Raw genomic sequence first — 26,027 nt, 5'->3', positions numbered from 1 at the left:
TGCCCGGCACCAGTGTGCGATAAGGATAATTGTGGCCAAGCGCATCACAAGCTACTTCACTTTGTAAACAACATCACTGCGCGACGGCCTAGCGACCGCGCGCCGGCCCGGGAGGTACCTATCGCTGCCGCGGAGCCCGCCGCGCCCCAGGAGCACTCGGCGGAACCCGCCGCAGGCGCGGACCCACCGACGGCGGAGGTTGTTACAAACATCAACGCGAGTAGTTGCAAAGTGTTCCTTAAAGTGGTCCCTATACGTGTGTATACGGCTAACGGTAAAGTGATAAACTGTAGTGCGTTACTCGATGACGGATCTTGCGTAACAATGATAAGTGCTGACTTAGCTGCCCGTGCCGGACTCCGCGGTCATCGGGAAACAATGCGCGTGAAAGGACCTTGGAAAGATAATCAAATAACGTGCGACAGTATGGTAGTGAAATTTGAACTTTCTGGTAAGGACAATAAGGTTCACTCCATTAAAGCAAAAAGTGTTTCCGAGTTAAGTTTGCCTCCGAATAGCTTATCATTTACCGATTGTACTAAATATTCACATTTAAAAAATATTGCAAGTTCCTTGTGTAATGATAATGATCTAAAGCCGGAAGTACTTATAGGACAAGATAACTACCATTTGTTAGTGCCTTTAAAAGTTATCTTAGGTAAGAAAAATGAGCCGTCTGCTACTTTGTCTCCCCTGGGGTGGTGTATACATGGACCCATGCGCGTCACGAGAGCGACGCGTGCCGCCGACGCCCCCGCCGGGCGCGAAGCGAGCGCGGCGGTATTGTTCGTGAGTGAGTGCTGCCGCGAGGAGCAAGCGCTACGGGACCTTCACGAGGAGGTGCAGAGCGGATTCGCGCTGGACGCCCTTGGAATATCAGGTAAGCCGCGACAGAACGTGGATGACGTGCGGGCCGTCGAACAGCTGGAGCGCACCGCTCGTCTCGTCGACGGGCGCTGGCAAGTAGGCTTGCCCTGGAAGGACCCCAACTGTACGATGCCGGACTCATTCCCGAGCGCTCTGAATAGGCTTAAAGGCATCGAGAGGAAAATGAGTCGAGATCCTGGTTATTCTAAAAGGTACTCCGAACGCGTGGATCATTTATTAAATAATGATTTCGCCACAGAACTGAAGGAAACTCAACGTACTCAAAGGACGTGGTACTTACCACATTTCGGCGTTGACAACGTAAACAAAAAACGCTTGCGTCTGGTCTTTGATGCTGCGGCCAAATCGGAAGGGTTGTGCCTAAATGATTACCTGTTAAAAGGTCCGGATTTACTTAACTCTTTACTAGGTATTATGTTACGCTTTCGCGAACATAGCGTAGGCGTAACCGGCGATATAAAAGACATGTTCTTACGCGTTAAGATTCAACCCCAGGACCAGGACGCCCTACGCTTCTTGTGGAGAAGCAGGCCTACGGAACCAGTTAAGACATACGTTATGACTAGTTTAATATTTGGAGCAAATTGCGCACCCTTTGTTCCACAATTTATAAAAAATAAAAATGCTTCGCGATATGAGTCGTCTATGCCCGCCGCGGTCGACGCGATCGTAAATTCACATTATGTCGATGACTATATACAGAGCCTCCCTGACGAAGATACAGCTATCCAAATGGTTAAAAATGTCACTGACATACACAAAGCAGGTGGTTTCCAGTTATGCAACTTGACAAGTAATAGCATCGCTGTTCTCGATAGCATTCCAAAAGAGACTTTAGGCACAGTTGCGGTAAAGTTCAAAGTCGGCCAGCAGTTCCAAGGCGAGCGGGCGCTTGGGCTTCTATGGTTCCCAGGTAAGGATGAATTAGGTTTCGACGTCTCGCTTAAACGCATCCCTGATAGTATAATTCGACATAAACAAAGGCCGTCAAAACGTATTATGTTACGCGTTATTATGTCGATATTTGATGTATTCGGGTTTTTATCGCCTTTTACAGTACAGGGTCGAATTATGCTTCAGGACACGTGGCGTCTGAATATTTCTTGGGATGATGACATTCCTGATGGTATTTATAAAAAGTGGTGCGAATGGATCGAACTACTCAAGGTAGTTGATAAGATTCGCATACCTAGATGGTACCAACGCAGCGCAGGGAGTGGGAGCGCGAAGGAGAATGCATCTGCCGTCGCGGTCTGCCGCGTAGATGGTCTACGCTGTCCCGCTACGAACGTTGTGACGCAAGCGAGTGCCTGCGCTGCGTCCGGCATCAGTGCTACGGGTGCTACGCCGCCACAGGTGATACAAAATAATATTACAACTACTACTGATGGTTATACAAACCTATCGTTACATATTTTTAGCGATGCATCTACTAAGGCAATGAGTGCGGTGGCTTATTTTCGCTGGATAAAGGATGACGAAATATACGTCGCATTTGTAGCCCGTAAGTGTCGCGTCGCGCCGGTTAAACCCTTGACGGTGCCTCGTGCTGAGCTCCAGGCGGCATTGCTGGCTGCACGTTTGGCGGACACCATAAGAAGAGAACATAAGTTATCCGCCGCGCGCCGTTATTTCTGGTGCGACTCGTCTACCGTGTTGCACTGGCTAAATAATAATACGCGCGTCTACAAAGCATACGAGGCGAACCGGTTGGGTGAGATCGATAGCCTTACGAATATATCGGAGTGGCGTTATGTGCCTACAAAATTAAATATCGCCGATATTGCGACTAGAGAGGTTTTCAATTACGAATCTTTTATGAATGAGTGGTTTAAGGGTCTCCAGTTTTTGTACTCACACGAAAGGTCCTGGCCGCTTAACCTTTTTGAACCTGAGGCAACCGAGGTATTTTCTGGGCACGTCACTGTAAACACACAAGAAAATATGTCGTGTAACTTACCCATTCCAGATCCGGAACGATTTTCTTCTTGGCTTCGGCTACTTAGGTCAACGGCTGCTGTACTTAAGTTCATATTTAAATGTAAGAAACTTACCCATGACGACTGCTCATTGATGGCCCGGGCGGAGCTGTTGATTTTAAAGCAGGCACAGATGGACTCCTTTGCCAATGAGATCGCCGATATAAAAAATGGTAAGAACATGCAACGCGATAGTAGGTTGTTGACATTGACTCCATATTTAGGTGACGAAGGTCTATTGTACGTTGGTGGTCGCATTGACGCCGCGCAGGATGTGCCGCTGGCGACAAAGAGGCCCATCATCCTTGACGGACGGCATCCGGTGGCGCGACTCCTGGTGCGCCATCTGCACGTCAAGGCCGCGCACGGGAACCAGGAGGCAGTAGTCAACGACCTCAAACAAAAATACTGGTTGTTGAGATTGCGTCCAACCGTTAAATATGTTGCATCACGTTGCATGCTGTGTAGATTGAGAAAGGCTAAGCCGCTGATTCCACGAATGGGTGATTTGCCGGCAGCACGTTTAGCTCATCATCAGCGCTGTTTTTCATTTTGTGGATTAGATTTGTTTGGTCCAATGGAGGTAGTGGTCGGCAGACGCCGTGAGAAACGCTATGGCGTTCTCTTTACTTGCCTTACTGTTCGGGCGATACATATTGAGGTCGTGCATTCTCTTACCACTGACTCGCTGATATTAGCCCTTCGAAGAATGGCATCTAGGCGTGGGTGGCCTAGTAATTTTTTTTCGGATAATGGCACAAACCTTCGGGGAGCTAACACCGAACTAAAAAACGCCATTAAGGAAATAAATAATGAGGACTTAAAAAAAGAGGCGGCCAACAATCGCGCCCAGTGGACGTTTGTTCCTCCTAGGACTCCTCATTGGGGTGGCGCTTGGGAGCGCCTAATTCGGACGGTAAAGGTATCGCTTGGCGTCATCCTTAAGGAACGCGCCCCAAAAGATGAAGTTTTATTGACTTTGCTGGCCGAAGTGGAGAATATGGTCAACGGTCGGCCTTTGACACACGTGTCAGTCGAACCTGGTAGTTCTGAGTCAATTACCCCTAACCATTTTCTATTGGGCTCCTCTGCGAATTTACCTATAGCTGGAGAGTTTGACGATTCCGATCTGTACCTAAGGAAAAAGTGGCGGACTGCGCAAAGGCTCGCCGATATGTATTGGCGCCGTTGGCTGAAGGAGTTTCTGCCCTTGCTGTTACCTCGTAAGAAGTGGCAGCAGGATCAGAGACCCCTGCGCGAGGGTGACCTCGTTTTGATAGTGGATCCTGATTCGCCACGAAACGTGTGGCCACGAGGTATTGTAAAAACTGTCTTTCCAGGTCGAGATGGACGAGTCAGAGTCGTCGAGGTTACCACTCAAAGAGGAGTGCTGCGCCGGTCCGCGGCACGCGTCGCTCCTGTGCCTATTGTAGAATAGTGCTTCGCACTAGGGGTGGGCTATGTTAGCGACGCGCTCACAAATATTGTTAAAACCAAATGTATCTGTATAACTATATATAAAATTGCATAGGCAAATTGCTACCTAAGTAAAACATCATTGCGCCCCACCAGTCTGCATGCATCCTCGGACGGGGCCGCACGTAGTCGTGCAAAAATGTATCACGTGATATTCGGTTATATATGTTGTTTTCTGGACTTTTTTTGAGTTTATATCTGGCGTGTTTTCTTGCTATTAAAAGTGTATTAAAATCCGTGGTTTTCTTCGACACCAGGACCTCACCCTAACGGTTTCAAGTGGAATGCCCTGCCCGAGTCTGTGTTTCCGCATGAGTACAATCTGGGTCTCTCATAGGTAAGCGTGCTCCACCGTAGACCGCATCATCACTTACCATCAGGTGAGATCGTGGTCAAACGCTTGCCTATCGTTATATATAAAAAAAAAAAAACCTACCATCACTCTGCCTGGCAACATGTCCCGACCAGCTCCATTTTAATTTGGTAATGACGTACAATTGACGAAGTACACAAGCATCTCGGAGAGAAATGGTTTGAGTAAGAATTACATAATGGCTAGAAACAAAGTAACCATTGACACCGAGAGTACCCCTTTAAGATTAAATCAAAGCCTTTAAGTCGAGGGCCAGTTCGTAATTTATGTCCACTAGATAAATTTTATTCCACAAATCCTATCTAAGTGATAATTTATCAGTAAGGCTCCACCTACATCAGGTACTTCTGGAGCAGAATATCTTTATTAAGATAGGGACGAAAAGGTATCTCACTTTAAAATTTGCGGAGTCTGCTGTTCCCATAAGTTAAATAACCAATAGGTATGTATACATATATATCCCGATTTATATCTTTTTTTTTTGAGTCTCACGTACTAATTAAAAAATGTATCCCGATTGTAAGAGTGCAGTCCAGCATAAAGCTAATCGAGCTTTAGATTCCCTTCACTTTGCGATGTCTACAGGAAAAATGCGAACGAGTTAACCATATAATAAAATGTGTCTTACCCAAATATGTTAACGGCACCAATCATGGGACATTTAAGAGAAAATTTGGAGTATTTTTGATATTTCACCGACATCTGTGAAATTTCTACCGCTTTATGCTTTATGTCCAATTCGTCCTCTATATTTTCTATTTATTGAATGAAAGCTACTTCAATTGGTTTCAATATTATTAACCAATTAAAAGTATGGTTTTTTTGCTCCAGTCATGGGATCGAAGGTAGAAGAGGAAGAGGAAAACCACGAGCAAGTTACACGCAGCAACTAAAAGGAAAAGTAAATGTCGTGTCTTACAGGGACCTAAAGAACTTGGCCGAGGACCGCGAAAACTGGCGTCTACTCCACCGACAAGAGCCATGCTCTTAAATGATGATGATGATGATGGGATGTATACTATTCTTAGTATCAATGAAAAATTAAACTTAAGCAGCTCTTTGGCTCTTGTTTATATTAAAATGTTGACAGCAATTAAAAACTGATGGTAAATACTTGTTTTACAGGATTTGTCTATACCATCCACCACCATTATAGGGGTGTTTACTATAGATTAACTTATTTATTAAAAAATGAGCGTACCTCGCCATCAAACGTCACAGTTTGGCAAGTTTTATGAAATTTATAAAATTATAATTATATTACTTTATTATGGAAAAATAAAATAAAAAACAAGTATTGTAAAAACGTATACTTACGTAACATCCGTGTCTTATACATTTTTATATTAGTAACACATTCTAACATATATCTACTAACCACATATAACATATGTATTGAGTAAATTACGAGTAAATCTTATGGATATGAAATTTTTTATTTTCAGGCAATTATGGGCCCATAGATGAATACCTTAAAACTAGCATCTATAATAGGTGCTCCTGCAGTTATTACATAAAAAAAAAATTGTGAAATCAAGACACATAGCGACTACATAAAACATAACCGATAATTTACAAGGAATGAAATGAAAAAAGAAACAAGATTGTTTTTATTTCAATAAGGTACGAGTAAATAACAGTTATGTAAATAAGTCATAGTCACCCTTCAGATTTTGACATTATTTTATTACATGTAACTATGTTATGGTGACCATAACATAGTTACATGTAATAAAATAATGTACTTTCGTATTTGTAAGTAAGAATAATGTGAATATCGAATGTGTCAAGTCTTATTACGAGTGAGCAGGTACACCTATTACATAGATTATGTAAAAAGTCGACTAGTTATTCGACGACCTTGTGGTAAAAATGTAAAAAGAGCTTGCAGTGTTGTATCCTAAAGTTTATGATGTACGAAGTATACCGTAATCTATAGGTTATATATACCCTTTAATGACATCAACATCTGACTATTTATTTATGGTGACCATAACATAGTTACATGTAATAAAATAATGTACTTTCGTATTTGTAAGTAAAAATAATGTGAATATCGAATGTGTCAAGTCTTATTACGAGTGAGCAGGTACACCTATTACATAGATTATGTAAAAAGTCGACTAGTTATTCGACGACCTTGTGGTAAAAATGTAAAAAGAGCTTGCAGTGTTGTATCCTAAAGTTTATGATGTACGAAGTATACCGTAATCTATAGGTTATATATACCCTTTAATGACATCAACATCTGACTATTTATTTATGGTGACCATAACATAGTTACATGTAATAAAATAATGTACTTTCGTATTTGTAAGTAAAAATAATGTGAATATCGAATGTGTCAAGTCTTATTACGAGTGAGCAGGTACACCTATTACATAGATTATGTAAAAAGTCGACTAGTTATTCGACGACCTTGTGGTAAAAATGTAAAAAGAGCTTGCAGTGTTGTATCCTAAAGTTTATGATGTACGAAGTATACCGTAATCTATAGGTTATATATACCCTTTTTCCTACTCCTCTACTGTTATCTGTCATTTATGCATTCATTAACACGAATATAAGAACATACATAAAAGATTTCAAGAAAAGTCTATATTGTCTATTCCTCATAAAAGCTCTTGTGCTTTTATAAGCTATAATGTTACTGCGATTAATGGCTACCAACCTAACAAAACCAAAACGAATACAGTTTTAAACTAAGTGCATTGATGCCAACTTACAAAATATTCATTTGGTTGCATAGTAAAAATAATTACGTCATAAGTCAGAAACACGCATGTGACACCCGTAATATAGCAACACCCATAGACTACGAAGACCGCTTAGCGTTGCTTGTTAGTCTCCGTAGGCTACGGTGGCCAAAATTGAGAAAAAACTGTCCAAAAAATTAATTTAGCAAGTAGCGAGTACCAGGGCCTCATGAGTTACGAGGAGGTGTCGCCGACCGGCCGGCCGCGGCCCGGGGCGGGCCGGGCGCGTAACAAGGTATGCTCGCGCGTCTTGGCTATATACTTTTGCTGTCATTTGTTTACCTAAATTAAGATTTATTTTTGTTGACTCGTAGGAAAAATATTGTATGCAACGTTGTATAAGTAGGTCAAAAAATTCTCGTGGCGTATTCCTTTACAATGTTCGCCTACGCCTTCGGCTCCGGCTCACATTGTAACTCACGCCACTCGCCTTTTTTGACCCTTCTTATACAACTGATGCATAAAATACTATAATGACATCAAATTAAAAGCAGAATAATGCTTGTTCCAACTTGGTCTAGCCACCATACATGAAACGGCAATGAGGGTCCAAAGTCCCATTATGAATAAATAAATAAATATCGGGGGGTCATCTTACATAGATTGACCTAGCCCCACACTAAGCAAAGCTTGTATTATGAGTACTAGGCGACGGTATACATACGCATATAGATAAATACTTATTTGCATACATAGAAAACACCCATGAGTCCCATGACTCACGAACAAATATCTGTGTTCATCACACAAATTAATGCCCTTACCTGGATTCGAACCCGGGACCATCGGCTTCATAGGCAGGGTCCCCACCTAACGACCCACTGTTGTGTGTGTGTTGGGTCTGACCCACTAGGTCAGATACTGTCGCGGTCGTCTCTACATACCTATATTCAGATACCTATTTTTGGTCAGATTATACCTATATGTATTCATGTCAACTTTCAAATAACTGTTAAGCCCTTGACATAAAGCAAAGCAAGGTTGTACACATACCTAGCCAAATTGATGGCAAAAAAATACGACTATTGTATGTGACCCAAATTCATGTTAGACAACTCCATTATAATAAGTTTGCGTGCATGGCGGACGTTCGTCATGAAATATGTGCACATTAAAATAGAAAGGACGTGTGTCACACAAAGTTTGCATAGCCATTGTTATTTATATTCAATATTGAATGTTTAAACAATGCTTTATGAAACTTGAGTTATATTAAAATAGTAGTTTATGTGACTGCTACATAATAAAAGGCATTAAAATACACGAGTGTGGGTTTAAGAAACGAACGAAGTGTTTCTTAAAGGGATCACACGAGTGTTTTAATGCCAAATTATGTACAGTTACATACACTATTTTATCTACACACATATTATAAACTTTCTATGATATATTCACTAACCCAAATTACAGACAACGTTGGGGCATCGTTGCTCTCTTGGCGGAACTCGCAGATATGTGATGGCGTTACCGAATTTTTTTTCTCATTTTACACGAAATTGGCTATAGTTACTTTAATAACAACAAAACATATTCATTTTATACCTAAAACTAATTAAAAGATAAACTCTACTTCAAATGGCGGTAAATTAAAACTTTTTTTCATGCATGTCACTCGTTCGTAGTTTTTTTTTAAATTCAGAGACAAACTAGAGTCAGGGGCCTATTTCCGTATCATTCGATACAAACTAACATGCGAGATATGTCAAAATTGTATGCATCTGACATTTCATTTCGAACAAAAAGGCATCTCGACTGATATTAAAGCCTGACCAGTAATATATGATCACGCGCCATATCGCGGAATTTCATTAGAAATAAATTTTTCATACTAAACTGAACTGTCACCCTATACCTACATGAGAATATAGCGCCCTCTTGACAACGATCATATATTTCTGGTCGGGCTTTAGAATAGAGGTAAAATCGAATTGCTTTTTTGTCAGATGTGTTCCAAATTTGAATGTCATAACCAAATCAATTTTGATATAGTTATGAAGCAATTACAACATTATCATAGATAAGAAATTTGTTGTAACAAAAGAGTTTATCGTAATGTTGGCCATTATTTACGGATTTTGAAGGCATCATAGAGGGTTTATGATATGTGTGTAGTTATACACTTTTAATAAATATTTCTGGCATAGGCTGGCTATGAGGTTTCAAAAGTCGAATCTAAAAGTGTTTATCGAGTTGGACACAAGTTCAGATAGATATTAATTAGGTAATTACCTAGTTATATTAGTTGTCTTTAGACTCGTCATGAACCATTTAATTGTTACATTCCACCTTGCATTAAATAAGTAAGGGTCCGCTGGTTTTTTTGCATGTTAATTATTAAATTCAAGTGTCTGACCTCGAAAGCCCACCGGGTCATCACCAAATACATGAAAAACTATGGAATTTTCGGATCATTTTTTTTAAAGCAAATGATAAATAATATTTTAAATTCCGCTTAATTTTAGTGATCGCATGATTTTAGCTAGGTATGAAATCTTACATTAAACCTGTTTTCTTTATAAGTCGGGTAGTTTCCCATTTCCTTTATAAGTCTTGACAAATGGACTTAGACTCTTTTAAATAAAACTATATCGCGATATTAGTCTGCAAAAACGGCATCCAACTATTTTGTCGCTGTTTCTTTTAATATAGCGCACACGTGCTCCCTTCAGCGAACGTGTCATATCGCATATACCACGACCACAAACAAATACGTCTGACACAAGCAATTGCAGACGCTAAACCAATGTCATAAAGTCCATCACGGACGTTTTAATATAGTTGTCTAAGCGGAAAAGAACCATAAATATAATGCAGTGGAATTAAGCAATTTTAAACCTTGTAGCGATGGTATAGAGTATACGCCCTGTGATCGAGTAAAGTGGTCACGCTGTAACAACGTGCTTAAAGCGTATTACGTTAAGTGACTTGTGGCCACGTAGGTACAGCGAAATATACGTTATTAGTGTTGTTTAACTCCGTACTTCGTGGTAAAAGTGAAAATTTAATCTTTTAAAGTATTTTATCTACACACATATCATAAACCCTCTATGATGCCTTCAAAATCCGTAAATAATGGCCAACATTACGATAAATTGTTTTGTTACAACAAGTTTCTTATCTGTGATGATGTTGTAGGTAATTGCTATAACTACATCAAAATCGATTTGGTTATGACTTCAAATTTGGAACATCTTTGAAAAAAAAAAGCAATTCGATTTGACCTCTATTTTAATATCAGTCGAGATGCCTCTTGTTCGAAATGAAATGTCAATTGCATACAATGTTGACATATCTCGCATGTTAGTTGGTATCGAATGATACGGAAATAGGCCCCCGACTCTAGTTTGTCTCTGAATAGAATTAAGCACTTTGTAGAAAAAAATAGTTTTATAAATCGAATTAATCATTCGTTTTTCTTTCTGTATCTCGGCGAAGTTTTCAGTAAAGTCTTAAGCGAATTTTCATAATCATTTTCTCGTACCGATTAATAGTTAATCTATTTTTATCCAATCCAGTTTATTTAGTTTCTATTTATACGACTTCGACTAACTAAACTTGATATTTATCAAAATCTATTTCGGATTCAAGTTTATAATTATACGGAATATTGTCAAACTAAAACCTGCCCAACAACGTTTTATACAGGATATTATTATTATCCGACTGCCAAAGGGAGGAGGGTAATGCTTTTCGAGTGTATGTATGTATATATGTATGTATGTCTATTTCTTTGTGGCCTTCTGTAGCCTAAACGGCTTGATGGATTTTGATGTATGAGGTATCGTTAGATTCGTCTTGATCACGGGAGTGTCATAGATTGGGGCTAAAGTTAAAAATAAAATAAAAATTATTATAAAAAAAAAACCCGACTGCACACTAAAAAAGAGGAAAACAAGCCCCACAAGAATATTGTTTTTGATGGTAAGTATCGCCGGCGGAAACAAACAACCAAAATGACTAAAAGTAACCCTCTGTTGGTCCCCGCCTGCGATACTTACCATCAACAACAATATTCTCGTGGGGCTTGTTTTCCTCTGTTTTAGTGTGCAGTCGGGTTTTTTGTTTTTTTAATAATAATATTTTTTTATTTTGTTGATATGTAGGTCATACTGAGCAACTTTTACTGTGGGACTTAACTCTGAAATTGCGAAAAAAAAGACTCTCCCATACAAAATATAAACATTCGTTCAGCTAAAATGTATTGAAACAGTAAATTTCAATAAACAAGTCTGCAAAAAATCAGAACTACCGGATTTGACGCAAACGCTAAATGTATAAAGTTACTGTATTATTGGTCTCATGGTCAAAATTGTTAAGTCGACCGACTTACATACCTATGGCTAGACGTTAAATACACATCATCTGTAGTATAATTAAGTACAAAAGTGTAGTTTATGCTTTAGAGGCAATGGCTAGAAAATAGTTGCAATAACGAAAAACAAAATTATGTAGAAGCGCTGTTAGATTAACTTTGAATTCAGTTGATATTTTAAAAACATACCAAGGAATATTTCAAGTATCAAAATGTCACGGTCCCTTCAAAAGTATGTCGTATCGCGATTATAAGCAAAATGATAGTTCGCTACGACGAAGTTCGTAGCAAATCCAATACTAAGCGCTAACTTGCTACGAAGTTCTTTTGTAGCGCGCTACGCCGTACACAACAACATATATCATATAATATATATTACAGTACTTAAGGTGCGTGTGCGGGAATGAGCACTTTCCGTGCATATGTCGAAACTTTAAAGAGCCATATGTACTGTAAAACGTTGTACGATACACGTGCGAATAGGTAATTTGCAACTCGTGTCGATTTAAAACACTCCCTTCTTTGAATTTTCTATTTTCTGCACTTGTATCGTAAATAACTAATACGTAGCAAAGTAGGGAGGCCAGTTCTGTGCATTGCATGCATTTCGCGGGAATCAAGCAATAGGCTAGGTTTACACGGCGTAACTTCTTATCGTATACCGTACACGCTTACGCGTCTATGCGGGAAAATCAGTCGTGTGAACAATTTTGAAAGTGCCATACAAATTTTGCTGTCAATAATTTACGCTGTGTAAAATACTGTCACACTTTGGTTTTGTAGCCACCACTACCACCAGCCACCATCAAAAGTAGCGGATCAAATAACGTTTCATAAGTATCTACCATTCTGTAACAGCTTTACAAAAAGTGATGTCTTTAATATAGAAAAACTAAGACTGTAAAAGATATACTTTTGAGCGCGAATTTTAGAAATTTATCTATATTTGGAAAAGTTATCCTAAATATCAGATACTTTTGGCGCGTTGTTTCATCCGCTACTTTTGATGCTGACTGTACTATTGTTTATTCTGTGGCTCTAGTCAGAATTCTATTGTTATTTTAGATCGTATGGTGCGAGCGAGATACAGTACAAGCATTAAATGATTAAAAGTATAGTGAAGTCATACTAAACAATGAAATTGTCGCAATCGTAACCTGTACCACGCGGCCAAAACGTCGTAAGCGCCATAAAATTCATGGCGCTTACGTGTTTAGGTCGCGAGATTCACGCTCCGCTTTTATGGTTTGCTGTCAAAAAACAACAACTCATGGTGCAATACTGGTTTTCTGTGCCGGTTCTATACGCAGTAAATTGTTTTATGGGTAAAGTAGATTTTTAAAGTTCTAAAGCCGCAACTGATTTCGATTTACTTTATTTTCAGCAAGTCTTATATTCTAAAGTAAAATGGAGTTACTAGATAAAATAAAGGAAAGGAGTAAATAAAATCATAAAGCGGTACGAGCATTGAGTTTGCTGACTATAGAGAAGCCATACCAAACAATGAAATAGTCGCAATCACATCTTGTACCTCGCGATCAAAACGTCGTAAGCGCCGTAAAATTCATGGCGCTTACGCGTTTAGGTCGCCATATTTACGCTCCGCTTTTATGGTTTGTTGTCAAATCAACACAAGGCTCAATAATACTGTGCCGGTTCTGTACCTACGTAAAGTTCTAATACAATAAATAAAATAAAATAAAATATACAATTAAAATTAAGGCTAATTATATAGGTGCAGCGGGAAAACCTTGCTCATACAGTAGCAGGTTGTATACACTACTTTAACAATACTGTTCGTCGATTCGCTCACTCTCCCGACAAACGACCAGTGCCTTTTACGCATTATAGCGTAAAAGTCATCTACTCTGTTCTCGGCGAACATACCAGACGCACTACACCGCCACGGTAGCCGTAACATTGCACGAAACGCGTTGTTGTACTGTACTCGAAGTCTATTGAACGATCGTTTCGTGAAATGGTACCACAGCTGGCTAGTGTAGAACGCCTGACAGTACGCCTTGAACAAAGTTATTTTGGCTTGGTCGGAACAGTGAGCAAACCGACGTGCCAGCATGTTGCTTCTCATCGCTATGGCCCGCCGCTGTCTTTCGAGATCGTCATCGTCCTTTAATCTCTCTGTCAAAACATGCCCTAGATACTTAAAACTACTTACACATTTTAATTCTGTCCCGTTTAACCTAACAGGTGGAACGAAATCTGGGCCCTTATCATATTTAAAAACAATTATTTCTGATTTTTTTACATTGTATTTTAGTCCGTGTGTTGCAGCATAATGCTCACATATCGACACTAATGCCGCAACTGATTTCGATTTACTTTATTTTCAGCAAGTCGTATGTTTCAAAGCAAAATGGAGTTTCTAAATAAAATAAAGAAAAGGAATAAAATGATAAAGAAGCGTAAAGTGTTTCGTCGGATTTGTCTCTTAAGCCAGCAACCACGAGAAATATAACTTAATCCCGAAATACAGATTAATTTAATAAATTGAATGTTTTGAACATTTCCTTTTGGTATTACAACCCTTTACCCAAGTATATAAATCTTACCGGCCAATATTATTATTTTTTATTTGCAAGTGATTTCCATCTCACTTTAGGTAGTCTAGTAGTAGTCTTTGTGCAAGCGATAAGAGTCATGTAATGGCTTTTCATAGAGCTTCTTTTAAAAGACAATGTAGGGTAAACCGTCTATTACTGACTATTGGCCACCTTAGGTATACTAAATTTTTCTGTTTAATAATCACACAATCTAAGTTAATCATCAGAACGATAGTTCTTTCGTTTACTAGAATTGTGTAAATAAATAAATATAATTCTTATTTTAACCATTTTAGTATAAGGTGGCCAGTAATTGGACATTAATATTAATTGGCTGGTAATAGACGGTTTACCCTATAGTCAAATTAATTTTTTTTTGAACTTTTTTTAGTAATTTGCTTAGTCTCCTATTGTAATTCACAGTATTTCATTGCAGTATTCATCATGTATTTGTATAAAATGTAAAATATGCAATCTATAAACTAACTTATGTTATGTACGAGTATATTGTTTACTCTATAAGTACATACGAAAAAATACAAAGGTGATATATTATTGGCCGGTACTGTACTTATATGTATGCTTATATATTTATAAATGGTGACATAATAACGAATTCCAAAATAGTGCGTAAGTACTAACATTTTTTTATTTTTTTCGGGCATACCAACTGAGCTTTGGAAGCTTACCAGAAACGGGCGAATCTTTCCTTTCTTCCTTTCCGACTACATGCCTTATAGCTGTCGCAGCCATCTGGTTAAGTTAGCCAGCTAATTAGTCGCCTAGACCGATAGAAAATCACTCAACGTTTAACAACTCGGCGTATTGAAAGTCAGTTCTTTGAAAACGACTGGTTCACTCAACCAAGTGATTAAAAAGTAACCTAAAAACTTAAAAATTATATAGATAAAATAAATTTTCAATAAAATACTAACCTAACCGTACATCAAATTCATCAATGTCTAATCGAACTAAATGATTACACGACGTTCAGCCATCTGGATTAACGTTGTGATCAATGACTTGGCTGGTTGTCCTTCAGCCAACTAATTAGCTGGCTAATTTAACCAGTTGGCTGCGACAAAGCGACCTCCAACATTTTTTCCCTTAATATAAAAATTCGTAGTATCGCTCGTTGAGGTATCTCGTTGATAAATAATTAGTTTAGTATGTACTAAGTTTATATCCAGGCTTGTTTAAGCTATTTTGAATCTAAGTCACGTACAATCTATGTAGGCTATCTGACCTATAGTACCGGTGAAAACGTTCGCGTCAATCACAGATCACTTAGCCATTAGATAAAGCATGTATGTACTTGTGGTACCATACATACTAATGTTACATTCACGTACAGTCCTGGGTTGCGTTTCATGAAAGGCCTGTAACCTGTACTTTTAACCTGCCCCTTTTTACAAATATGAGGAGTTAGAGAGAGAGCAAGAAAAACAGAGATAACAGGTTACAGGTAGGAAGATTACAGGTAATTAAAAATGTTACTCGCATTTGAGTGTTTTTTTCCTGTTTGCTGTGCGCGCGAGATTAAATACAAGACACACATATTAAGATGAAATGTTAAAAATACCTCTACTTCTATGTATGTAAAAAAAAATCTAGGAGTAAATATGGGTACTTGAATTGAGTCAATAGGTTGTAGGATGCAATTGACTGCTGCTGATTGATTATGGTGACTGCAAGTTTCCGTAATAACTTCATATACGGTGGCCCAAAATACGTTGGCTTTTTTGTGCTTTTTGTTGATAGATTTAACAAAGCTTTACGTTTGTGTATTGAAGCCAAATGAGAATATTTTGAAGATAAGTGGGGTATGAGAAACATACTTAATTTTTCTCGGGGCATGTGAAGCCGCGAGGAAACTTCCTTTACGTAAATATTTTTAAGATAATTATATTTATGCATTAGTTTTATTTATGGTACTATCATCTATTTAGGTTTTTATATCTTTAAGTATATCTGTTTCTTTTCCCAAGAATTGTTTATCTTTTTTTTTTAATACTACGGTGGCAAACAAGCATATGGCCCGCCTGGTGGTAAGCGGTTACCATAACTTATGGACGCCTGCAACTCCAGAGGTGTCACATGCGCGTTGCCGACCCTAACACCCCGCACCCTCGGTGAGCTCTGGCAATCTTACTTACCGGTAGGAAGACAACACTACGAGTAGGGTCTTATGTTATTAATATATGCCGATAGTTTCTCTTATAATACCTAATCTTAATATTTTTTGCTTCAGTTATACGATTGCAAGTTTTATTTTATAATAATAACATTTTGTAAAGGGCTTGTAAATAACAATTCCTAAACTTTGAATGTTAACGTATTTTGGCCAACCTGTAATGCCGAGGGGACTCCCTCTTGTCGCATAACACTTTTGTCATATTTTTAATTGTCATAACACTTTATGCATAAAATTGAAAGTCATAAAAATCTTAAGTCAGAATTATTCCTGCGCATAACTGGGTTTTTGTCATAAAATAATTGTCATAATTTTTATAGTCATCAATTTAATTCGCATAAAATTTTAGGTTAGGTTCGTCAGGTATGCACAAAAACGATGTGTCAACTAATATGACACAATATAATATGACTTTTCATTTGTATGCGCAATAATGATTATGACACAAGTTGTTACGCGTATCAAAGATATGACTTAAACTTGTATGCAACCCACTATGGACCCAATGCCGAGTCTAATCGAGATAGTCCATATCACCAATACACGTGACGTACATTACGTAGTATACGTGACGTTATGCGATAACCCATTGTCATTTCCGTGACTTGACAACAAAAGCCGACGTGAGATAGTTGGGCGTAGTTAGCTCGCTGTAGCTTAATATATTGCAGATATTTCAAGATTACGATGATTTAAGAGTCACATGAACCTAGCCGCGTAGCCAACGTGAAAATCGTTAACGCTCCGTAGCGTATCGCAGTCATCTCTATCACTCTTCCACATTAGTACAAGAGATAGATGACTACGATACGCTACGGAGCGTTAACGATTTTCACGTTGGCTACGCGGCTTGGTCGCCGCAATACAGTCAAAGTTGCGTTCTAATTTTAAAACGACATTCTAAAATGATATGAAATTTGACGTAAACTTTATACATATATATGGATATTCTGTTTGGTGTGGTGATTTTGTGTTTCACTCCGTGGCAAAGTTTGTTTAACCCCCACGCCTTGAAACGAAGGCTCAGAATCAGGTTATTCTTCATATAAAAATAGCGGTAGGTACTATTACGTCCTTTTTGTTCTTTGTTTTTATTTTATTTATTCACCAACTTACATTGACAGTTAAACCAGACATGCAAGTTATGGGTTAAATACATACTTAAAACTAATTAGACTAAGCTTATCACTCGATTTAATTAATATTAATAGTTGTGGGTGCAGATATTGACGGGGAGGTAGCGGGCTGCTGTGGCTAGGAATTTCGGTTCTATTTTGGTATATTTTTGGTTTTTTATTTCATTTTTAATGGAAAAATCTTATCCTACGTGAAAAACATAAAATAATTAAAAATATTGGGCAATTTCGGGTTAAAAAAAAACCGGTTCCGAGCCCTGTTTGAAACCCTCGCAACGCTCAACATTCCATTTTCAAACCTGTAGTCTGGTACTGGTTTTACTGGTAAATGTTTATGCGAAGTTTCCTGTAATTTATGCTTGTCGTTTTAAAATGAGAGAGAATTCGTTTGTATGGGAGCGGCTTTTTGGCGGCGGGTTTGTGCGACTCTTAATATCAAGATAATAAGTATAAGATATACTGGGTGGTTGTGACCTGTGAACCTGAAAGGTTTTGTAAGTTAAATCCCGACAAAATTTAGGAATTTATTACTTAATTTAATAATTGAAATGTTTCTATATTAAAATTACATGTACAACACTTCGCTTCACTGCTTCATTGCGCACTTCTACTCATCTCATCTTCCTCACGTTGTCCCAGCATTTTGCCACGGTTCATGGGAGCCTGGGGTCCGCTTGGAAAATAATCCCAAGAATTGGCGTAGACATTAGTTTTTACGACCGCAACTGCCATCTGACCTTCCAACCCAGAGGAAAGACTAGGCCTTATTGCGTTCTTCTATTATCTTAAAAACATGGTATGTTGAATATACATGATGCAAAGTATAGTGGGATAATTTTTAGGAGCAGCATGCCATGCCACGGCGCTTATAATAAGATAACGTAAAATACTTTAGACATGCCTGGGCAGAAGATTCTGACCTTTGCCAGAATAAATATTATATATTTATAGAAATGTGATGCTGATTATGACACCTACACACGTTGTAATTGCAAAGTCTGTGTAGAGTTAGCTTTGTAGAGTTGGCTCCAAGACAAATGAGGATTTAACTAGCTACCGCCTAACTTCTATCTATCAAAGCCCCATTGGTTGAGTACAGTTTGATTTGCTCCTGTCAAAGTTGATATAGTTTCGGTACCTCGGGAACTTTCATGTGTAGCCCGGCCATAAGGCTGTGCAGGAGACATTTAAGTATCCACTGTTTTCTGTCTGCCCTCAATCAGTGGCATGTTTCTCACAAAGAATATGAAAAATAGTACTTGACTTATCGATGTGGCGCAATGTCCTTTTTCTCAATTTTTGAAGTGAAAACTTCTTTAGCGGCGCTGTGCACTTTTTGGGATGTGGAAAAAATTTTCAACTCGCGACAGGTGTCACGTGACCGACAGATTCGACAGATTGAAAATTCGATAACCCGTTGTTTTTTTTCCTCTAACGTTCTTTGGTTGCTTTAAGGTTTTTTCTGGTTGCCTAGGGGGCCTAGATACGCGACTATCGTTTTTAGAAAACTCAACATATTTAAATTGACGTTTCTCGACAAACGATTGTTATTATGGCTACGGCCCTAAAACTTGGTCCGGTTTTTTTGGACTTCATCGCTTTAAAGATGATTCGGGTCATTCTCTAAGAATATGTCTGCGGTTGCATCTAATTGCCACGACTCTTTTCAGACATTTTGTACGGGTTGCGGTGATTAGACCGCAGACATATTTTTTGATAATGACCCACTCACATTAGAACGGCTCAGGTCCGATCCCAGGCGTCAGTCATTTCGTTTTCTATGACGGGTGATCAGTTATCACGTAATGCTTTCTAAAGAAAACTGAAGGTACGGAAGCCTCGAATCAGACCCAGACCGTTCTAGCGTGAGTTATTCTTCAACATACTATACACCAAATGCAACATACTAGAGATGCAAACAACAAAAAAACAAGTGCCTTACGGCGTTTTTTATACATCACAAGTAAGAATTCAAGTAGCATTTACCCAACATTCTAGTTAAAGTCGTATCCCCGAGTACAGTTTGATTTGTTCCCCGTCAAAGTTGGCATAGTTTCAAGTATCGGCACACCGGGCACGTCCTCACATGCGTGGCCCGAATGGAAATCTAACGTTTGTAATATTTTTTCTTTGCAAAACGGATAAAGGTTATGGCTGCTAGTTGTTGATTGTCCGAGCTGTATTGCAACCGATCTGCTTGCTTCAGCTTGCGTTATTTATTGCCGGTTTACTTTTGCGGGCTGATGTTTTAAAAGCGGTGAGTTTTTTGTACACGCTCCGGAGGTAGGTATCCAAAAGGATCCAACGAAACGCGTAAAAAAATGTTACACAGAAGTAGCCGTACAAATGTATGCCTTGTTCTCGCGTAATAAAGTATAAGATAGTATTAGTTTTCCCATCAAATATGGGCGTAAGAGGCTTGCTAGCAGTCAGTCAGCTGGCTCACCGTAGATATTTTAACTCTTTATTTGAACGCCTTAATAGTTATTTGTTTTACAAGGGGGAAAAGTTTTTGTTTAACCGCTTGTGCCACTATTGATACCTGGCCGCGTAGCCAACGTTACAATCAATCACGCTCCGTAGCGCAGCGTAGTCATCTCTCTCTATCACTCTTCCATATTAGTGCGACTGTGACCGTTGCGTTTCGTTCGCCACGGAGGGTGAACGATAGGCACGTTGGCTACGCGGGCTGAGAAGGAAAATATACCAAAATTAAACCACGAGTGTAGCGAGTGGTTCGAAAAGTTGAATCATGAGCGTTGCGAGAGTTTCAAGGCACGAGGGCTAAACAAATTTTGCCACCGAGAGAAACACAAAATTTTTCACTACACCGATATGAGGAAAATAGTAACTAAAATATCAAACAAAATCGAAACCAAATGAACGTTATTAAATATTTATCATTCAAAATGACCATTAATAAGTCACACATTAATCAGTCTACCAGCTAACATAAGGAAACAACTCAAAATTTGCGTCAGATTACTTTGCCACGCCTGTGGATAAAATGCAACTTTCTCATCCGTTTTTAAACAATCAATAGAGCCTTTACCAGCTGGTGTGGTTTCAAATTTTATATTCTGATAACTAAAGGCTAATGTTAAACCTGAAGTAATTTTTTAAAAGTCGTATTATTTTTAAAGGATTTATAAAGACACGGCCTATAATGGAGTTTAAGTGAATAAAATATTTTAAAATACGTGTGAGATACTACCTCACCTCACAATGTACCTATGTTCATAATTCTAAACTACGGTTGAACAGAGAAATGAAAAACTAAATTCTGAAAATAAAAACGGAACACTTCGTACATCCGATGCACGCTTGGCCGGTTTTAGGCTCAAAGCGGGCTTGATTTGGTCCTCAAAATAATCCCGTTAGTTTTATAAAACACGGCGATTTTTAGGCTAAGGATCCGCTCAGCTATTATTCTCCATTAATAATACCGACCTACGTAACATTTCGAGCGAAGACGAGAGCACTTAAGTCTTTGATCCGTGGCTCGAAGTCACTCAAATCGAATAAATCATGTTAAGTTGGAACGCTCACTTTTAGTTTCATTTTTGGACATTGACGAAGTTAATCTTCCGTCTCTTAGGTTATTTTACATGCCTGATTTGTTTGCACATATGTATAAGTACGTACGTGAACTATGTTACGTACAGCAAACTATTTTATGCGTGTTTAACATGCACTCGCGCGGTTAAAGGTAACGTATTTGCACGCACACACTGCGTTTACATGCAAATCGTATGTCTTTTAACTCGATACAGAGTGATTTATTCCCCTTTAGCCTAGGATCACTATAAACAAAGCGCTTCTAATCTAAGAAATCATTGCGATTTCTTAAGTCCAATGCACCCGGAAAATATTTAATCGCGTAAATGAATTATGCGACTTCATTTAACATTCGCCCGTACGTAAAAAGTAAACGCAAATAAATATACGATAAATATACCTACCCGAAGGCGCCGAACCAATTTAAAAGGCATTTCAGCTACAGATTGGGTGGAAATTGGATTAAGCTACATGTAACTTTTTGGGGTTTCGGTGAATCCCTTTGGAGTGTTAGTAGGTACTCAGTGTTACATGTACCTTTGGTTGCTTAAGCACATATTCGTGGACAGAGGGATTTTGTGGAATTTGACTAGATGATTGGTATGTTGGGATAATTTCGACCAGTTTTTGGGCGGGTATGTTCGTGATAAGACTTGAAAGTCGAAAATATAAAGCTTTTCTTACATCTAACGTCGTTTTTGTTTAATTGGACTTCCACAAAATACGGAAGATTTTAATTAGGTACCTATATGAAATGCTCTTAACATTCTTGGAATTTAATCATATAAAATATTTATTTTATATTCAAGAAGTGTCAAACGTTTAGTTTTATTATTCACGCCTGCACTATGTCTAAAAAAATTTATTTTTCAGGTAATTATGACTTGCCTTAGTCTAATTTCAGCCTATCCGGTTGATATTAGAATGGTCATCGGGGCAACGAAAATGGTAGGTTTAGTATTTCGTTTAGTAGCTAGGTAGCTAAGTATTTCGTCAAAGGACAAGAACACTCGAAAGCTCTAGTCAAAGGGTTCAACAACAAATTTGCTAAGGAGCTTTTAGAGCTCAAAAGACACAAAACCTGCGCGGTGACCAGAATATTGACTGGAGACTGTAAGTTGAACAAACACATGTTTCAAATTGGGAAGAAACAAGATGCGACATGCAAGTTCTGAAAGGAGTTAGAGGAGACTGCAATGCACATTCTCTGTTCCTCTGGACCACTAATGTCAAAAAGAAGTACCCACTTAGGTACAACTTATATTAGACACTTGCAACCCTAGCGGTGTCAAAAGCGTGTCGCAGACCAAAGGGTTTAAGACAAAGCTGCAAAGTTTCACTATTGACAGGTTATGGGATATTATATTTGTTCCCATCAGACGACACCTGTGTATGTAGGCAGATCTGGGAAACTAATTCACCCATAAGAAAATACACTACTTACTTATCAACAAAAAACGGCATTTACCCCAATGCACCTTACCGCGCACCGGGTTATTAGTTAATGTTTTCGACTCTCCCAGGATTTGACGAGTGAGTCCATTAAATCGCTAGAACTCGGTTACCAACTACTAAAATATATACCTACGTGGCTGTATTTGTGTAGTTAATAACAAGAGTGATGTGAGACAGTGAATTATAATTATTACCTACGATAGCAATCGGAAATATTGGACAGCCTTTCATTCACGACATTCAGACGTACTCTCAGAGTAAACACAATTGAAGCGAATATACATTGAAGCGAATATCAAGTAGCGTAACTAACTACGCTTAATAGCGCTTTACACATACGGTAGAGATACATAAATATATATAAAGATGTCAGCAGTTATAACTTAGGCAAGAATGTACCTGAGCACCACACAAATAAATAGGTACCCGTAAATTTTAACCCAAATTTTGAAGCTAAGATACAACAGTTTTTTAAAAGCTTTTTCACGTCAGCAGCTAGAACAAGGGTAATTTGCTGCTTAAAAACAGTGAGCAAAATGCGATTTTGCTCACTGAGTGAGACAAAATAACATTCAAGTGACCTTTATATTCGAATGTCATTTCAACGTGCGGGGCCTAATACAAGTTCGAAGTATTTGGATTCTATTGTCTTTGTCCCATTCACGTCATTAGCAAAAAGAAAGAGACAAAAAAGTGCATACGTAATTCAACGGTATATTGACGGTTTATAATAGACCCCCGAAATAAGTCAGACCACACGAGTCTTCATTCGTAATAATTAATTAATGAAATAAAAGTTTAAAATGTAATAAAAACACCATATTATACATATTTTATTATACAATGAAAACAATAAACTTATGCAAATTTACGCAATTGTTACGCAGTAAATAATTCTACTTAACTACTTTTAACGATCTCTACTATAGTTCACAAATAGTAGTATCCGCAATTCGGACCGGATCTTACAAAGTTTTTATTTACAAAAAAAAAGTTGGCGATTGAACTGTCAATTGATGTTCGTTAATTCATTACGTTCGTATTATTTTATTGAAATTTCTTTTGTTTTGTTTTATTGCGGTAATTAAACTTAATTGTTAGAATATTTTCAGAAAACATGAGTGAAATAGTGTTGTGGGCGGATTAAATTTTTTCAGGTCGTATTTTTTGATGGCTGACTGACGTGAAATTTTTTGTGTACTACACGAGATCAAAGTTATTTACATCTCATGCGCTTTTGAGTCCCTTACTACGCTCAAGATTCTAAAATCTATTATAGAATCTTTCGCTTGCACGGGACTCAAAACAATCACTCGAAGAAATATCAAACTTTGCTCTCTTGTTGTACAAATAACTATTTCTTGACAGCGTGGAGTTCGGTATTATTATCTCATTCAAACCCTATTTTAATCCATTTTTACCCCCCTCCCTTCGCCTCGTCCGTGAATTACTATAATTTTGATTGTAATTTGTACTTAATAACCTTTAATTATACCGAATAATCAGTAGTAGTAGTAGTAGATATAATTGCTGTAATTTAAGTCAATTATCTGATGCGATCAAAAACAAAATATCGCCGTAACAGAAACATAACGATTGTTAAACAAAATAAATAATTAATGAATTGTTTCTGGCATGTTCGTGGTTATTATTTGATATTTAAAACAGAGACAGGTTTACGATACATATTTTTTCATGAAAAATATAAATTTGATTAGGAGGACTCTTTTAAAGGTAGTTTAAAATAACTCGGTAATATCGTTATTACATCATATAGTTATTATATTGTTTTATATAGGAATGCATAAATCGTCTCAATAAAGGTGCTGGTAGACTTGACCATTCACTTATAATGATAATTTTCGCGAACAGAAGAATTTATTAGCGTTTGTCGAACGATTAGCCGAATCTGCTTAAAAATTGCGGGTGCTCGTTGTTCTGCTCCAGTGAATGCTCAAGTCTATCAGCCTCTTAATAATTCAACCGTGCAAAATGTGTGAATTCAAGCATCCTTGATGCTCAATGGTTGGCCTAATAATTTTTAGGAAAATAATAGGGCCAATAATTATGTTTTTGACATAAATTACGTAATAAAGGGTGACGATATCATTTTTGTTTTCAAAAGAATGTAAACTGCAAGGTAGTAAAAATAAAAACTAAGACATCATAAAATAACAGATCAAACAACATTTGTAGAGTGACATTAGAAAACTCATCAAATACCGTCCTATTAATAGTGTTCACGCGCAGTAAATTCTTCACCTGTACTAATAACGCTGACGGTTATTATGCCAAGTGAGGCAGAACTTGACACACGTGTTGTTTTTAGGTTAAAACAAAGATCAATATCGAGTAAAAAACGGTTCCCCTATCTTTGGCATTTTTTTTTGTAATAAGTCTATTCTGTATAATAGCTTTAAGCATAATATAATGTTGGCGTATACTCACTTGGTACTGAATAGTTGCGCATATCTACACTACGGTTAATTTTATTGACCGAAGTATTTTTTGGCATAAAATTAATGTCTGAATTGAGACCTGTTTCATTTCGCATATTTATATTTGTAATCATTTATTTTTGCAAAATTCGCTATTAAGCATAAACCGTTATGGCATAGAAAAGTTTTGCATACTTGCAAGAGTCATATATGTTAAGGCCGATTCTTTTTTGTCAGAAATAATTTTGCCGAATATTTCGCAATTCACAACTACATGCATGAAGCTGTTGGATGTGGGTAGGTCCGGCGCCGCGGAAGAGCAGCAGCCTGCAGCCTCCTCGTCTCCGTTTCCGCAATTGCTCTCTAGGGGTAGGACATACAAGACCACGTGGATGCTGTGATTCGGTTTTAGATAACCTTGACATTTTGGTGACCTTTTAATTTGTGAATGTACCTACCTTTCTTATAACAGATGCGTTTTAGGTCATAGAAGTTATATGCAAAATAAAAAGAATAGAGATGAGTTTTCTGCAATGTAAACAATTGGCTAAAACCTATTATGCTAAACAGATTATACCAATAACGTTTCGGACAATTAAACAAACCCAAAATAAAAGTATTCGTATCAAAATTCGGCCAAGATAATAATAGTCTATTTAAGATTCGGACACGCAAATATTCGGGCTATTGAATATTATACAAATTGAAGCGTTCTGAAAATTGAACATTAGTCGAAAAACAGTTCTGCCAAATAGGTTATGCTAGATACGATTCGGGTCACGGAAGTTATGCCAAATGGACGGAACCCGTAAAAAACATAGAAATTCTAACTTTCCTTTTGTTACCTTAATCAAGTTATAAGAGGGATTACGCAAAAACTTGTACTTTTTGCGTAATTTGC

The 26,027-nt window shown here is 37.9% G+C and overlaps 2 protein-coding genes across 2 annotated transcripts in view; both read left to right on the top strand.

The window, feature by feature from the left end:
* LOC133515356 (uncharacterized) overlaps positions 1-26,027 on the top strand; it is a 131,055-nt gene that overhangs the window by 39,135 nt on the left and 65,893 nt on the right. The gene's annotated exons all lie outside the window — the stretch shown is intronic.
* Positions 864-4,300, top strand: LOC133515522 (uncharacterized). Its single transcript, XM_061848067.1, has 2 exons — positions 864-3,300; positions 4,208-4,300. Exons 1-2 carry the CDS (start codon positions 997-999, stop codon positions 4,298-4,300), a joined length of 2,397 nt encoding a protein of 798 aa, XP_061704051.1. The 5' UTR covers positions 864-996.

This window comes from Cydia pomonella, chromosome 2 (genome assembly GCF_033807575.1).
Source record: "Cydia pomonella isolate Wapato2018A chromosome 2, ilCydPomo1, whole genome shotgun sequence".
In the NCBI taxonomy this organism is placed as follows: Eukaryota; Metazoa; Arthropoda; class Insecta; order Lepidoptera; family Tortricidae; genus Cydia; species Cydia pomonella.
Note: the sequence above shows the minus strand (reverse complement) of the source record. Positions and strands in the feature narration are given on the sequence as shown.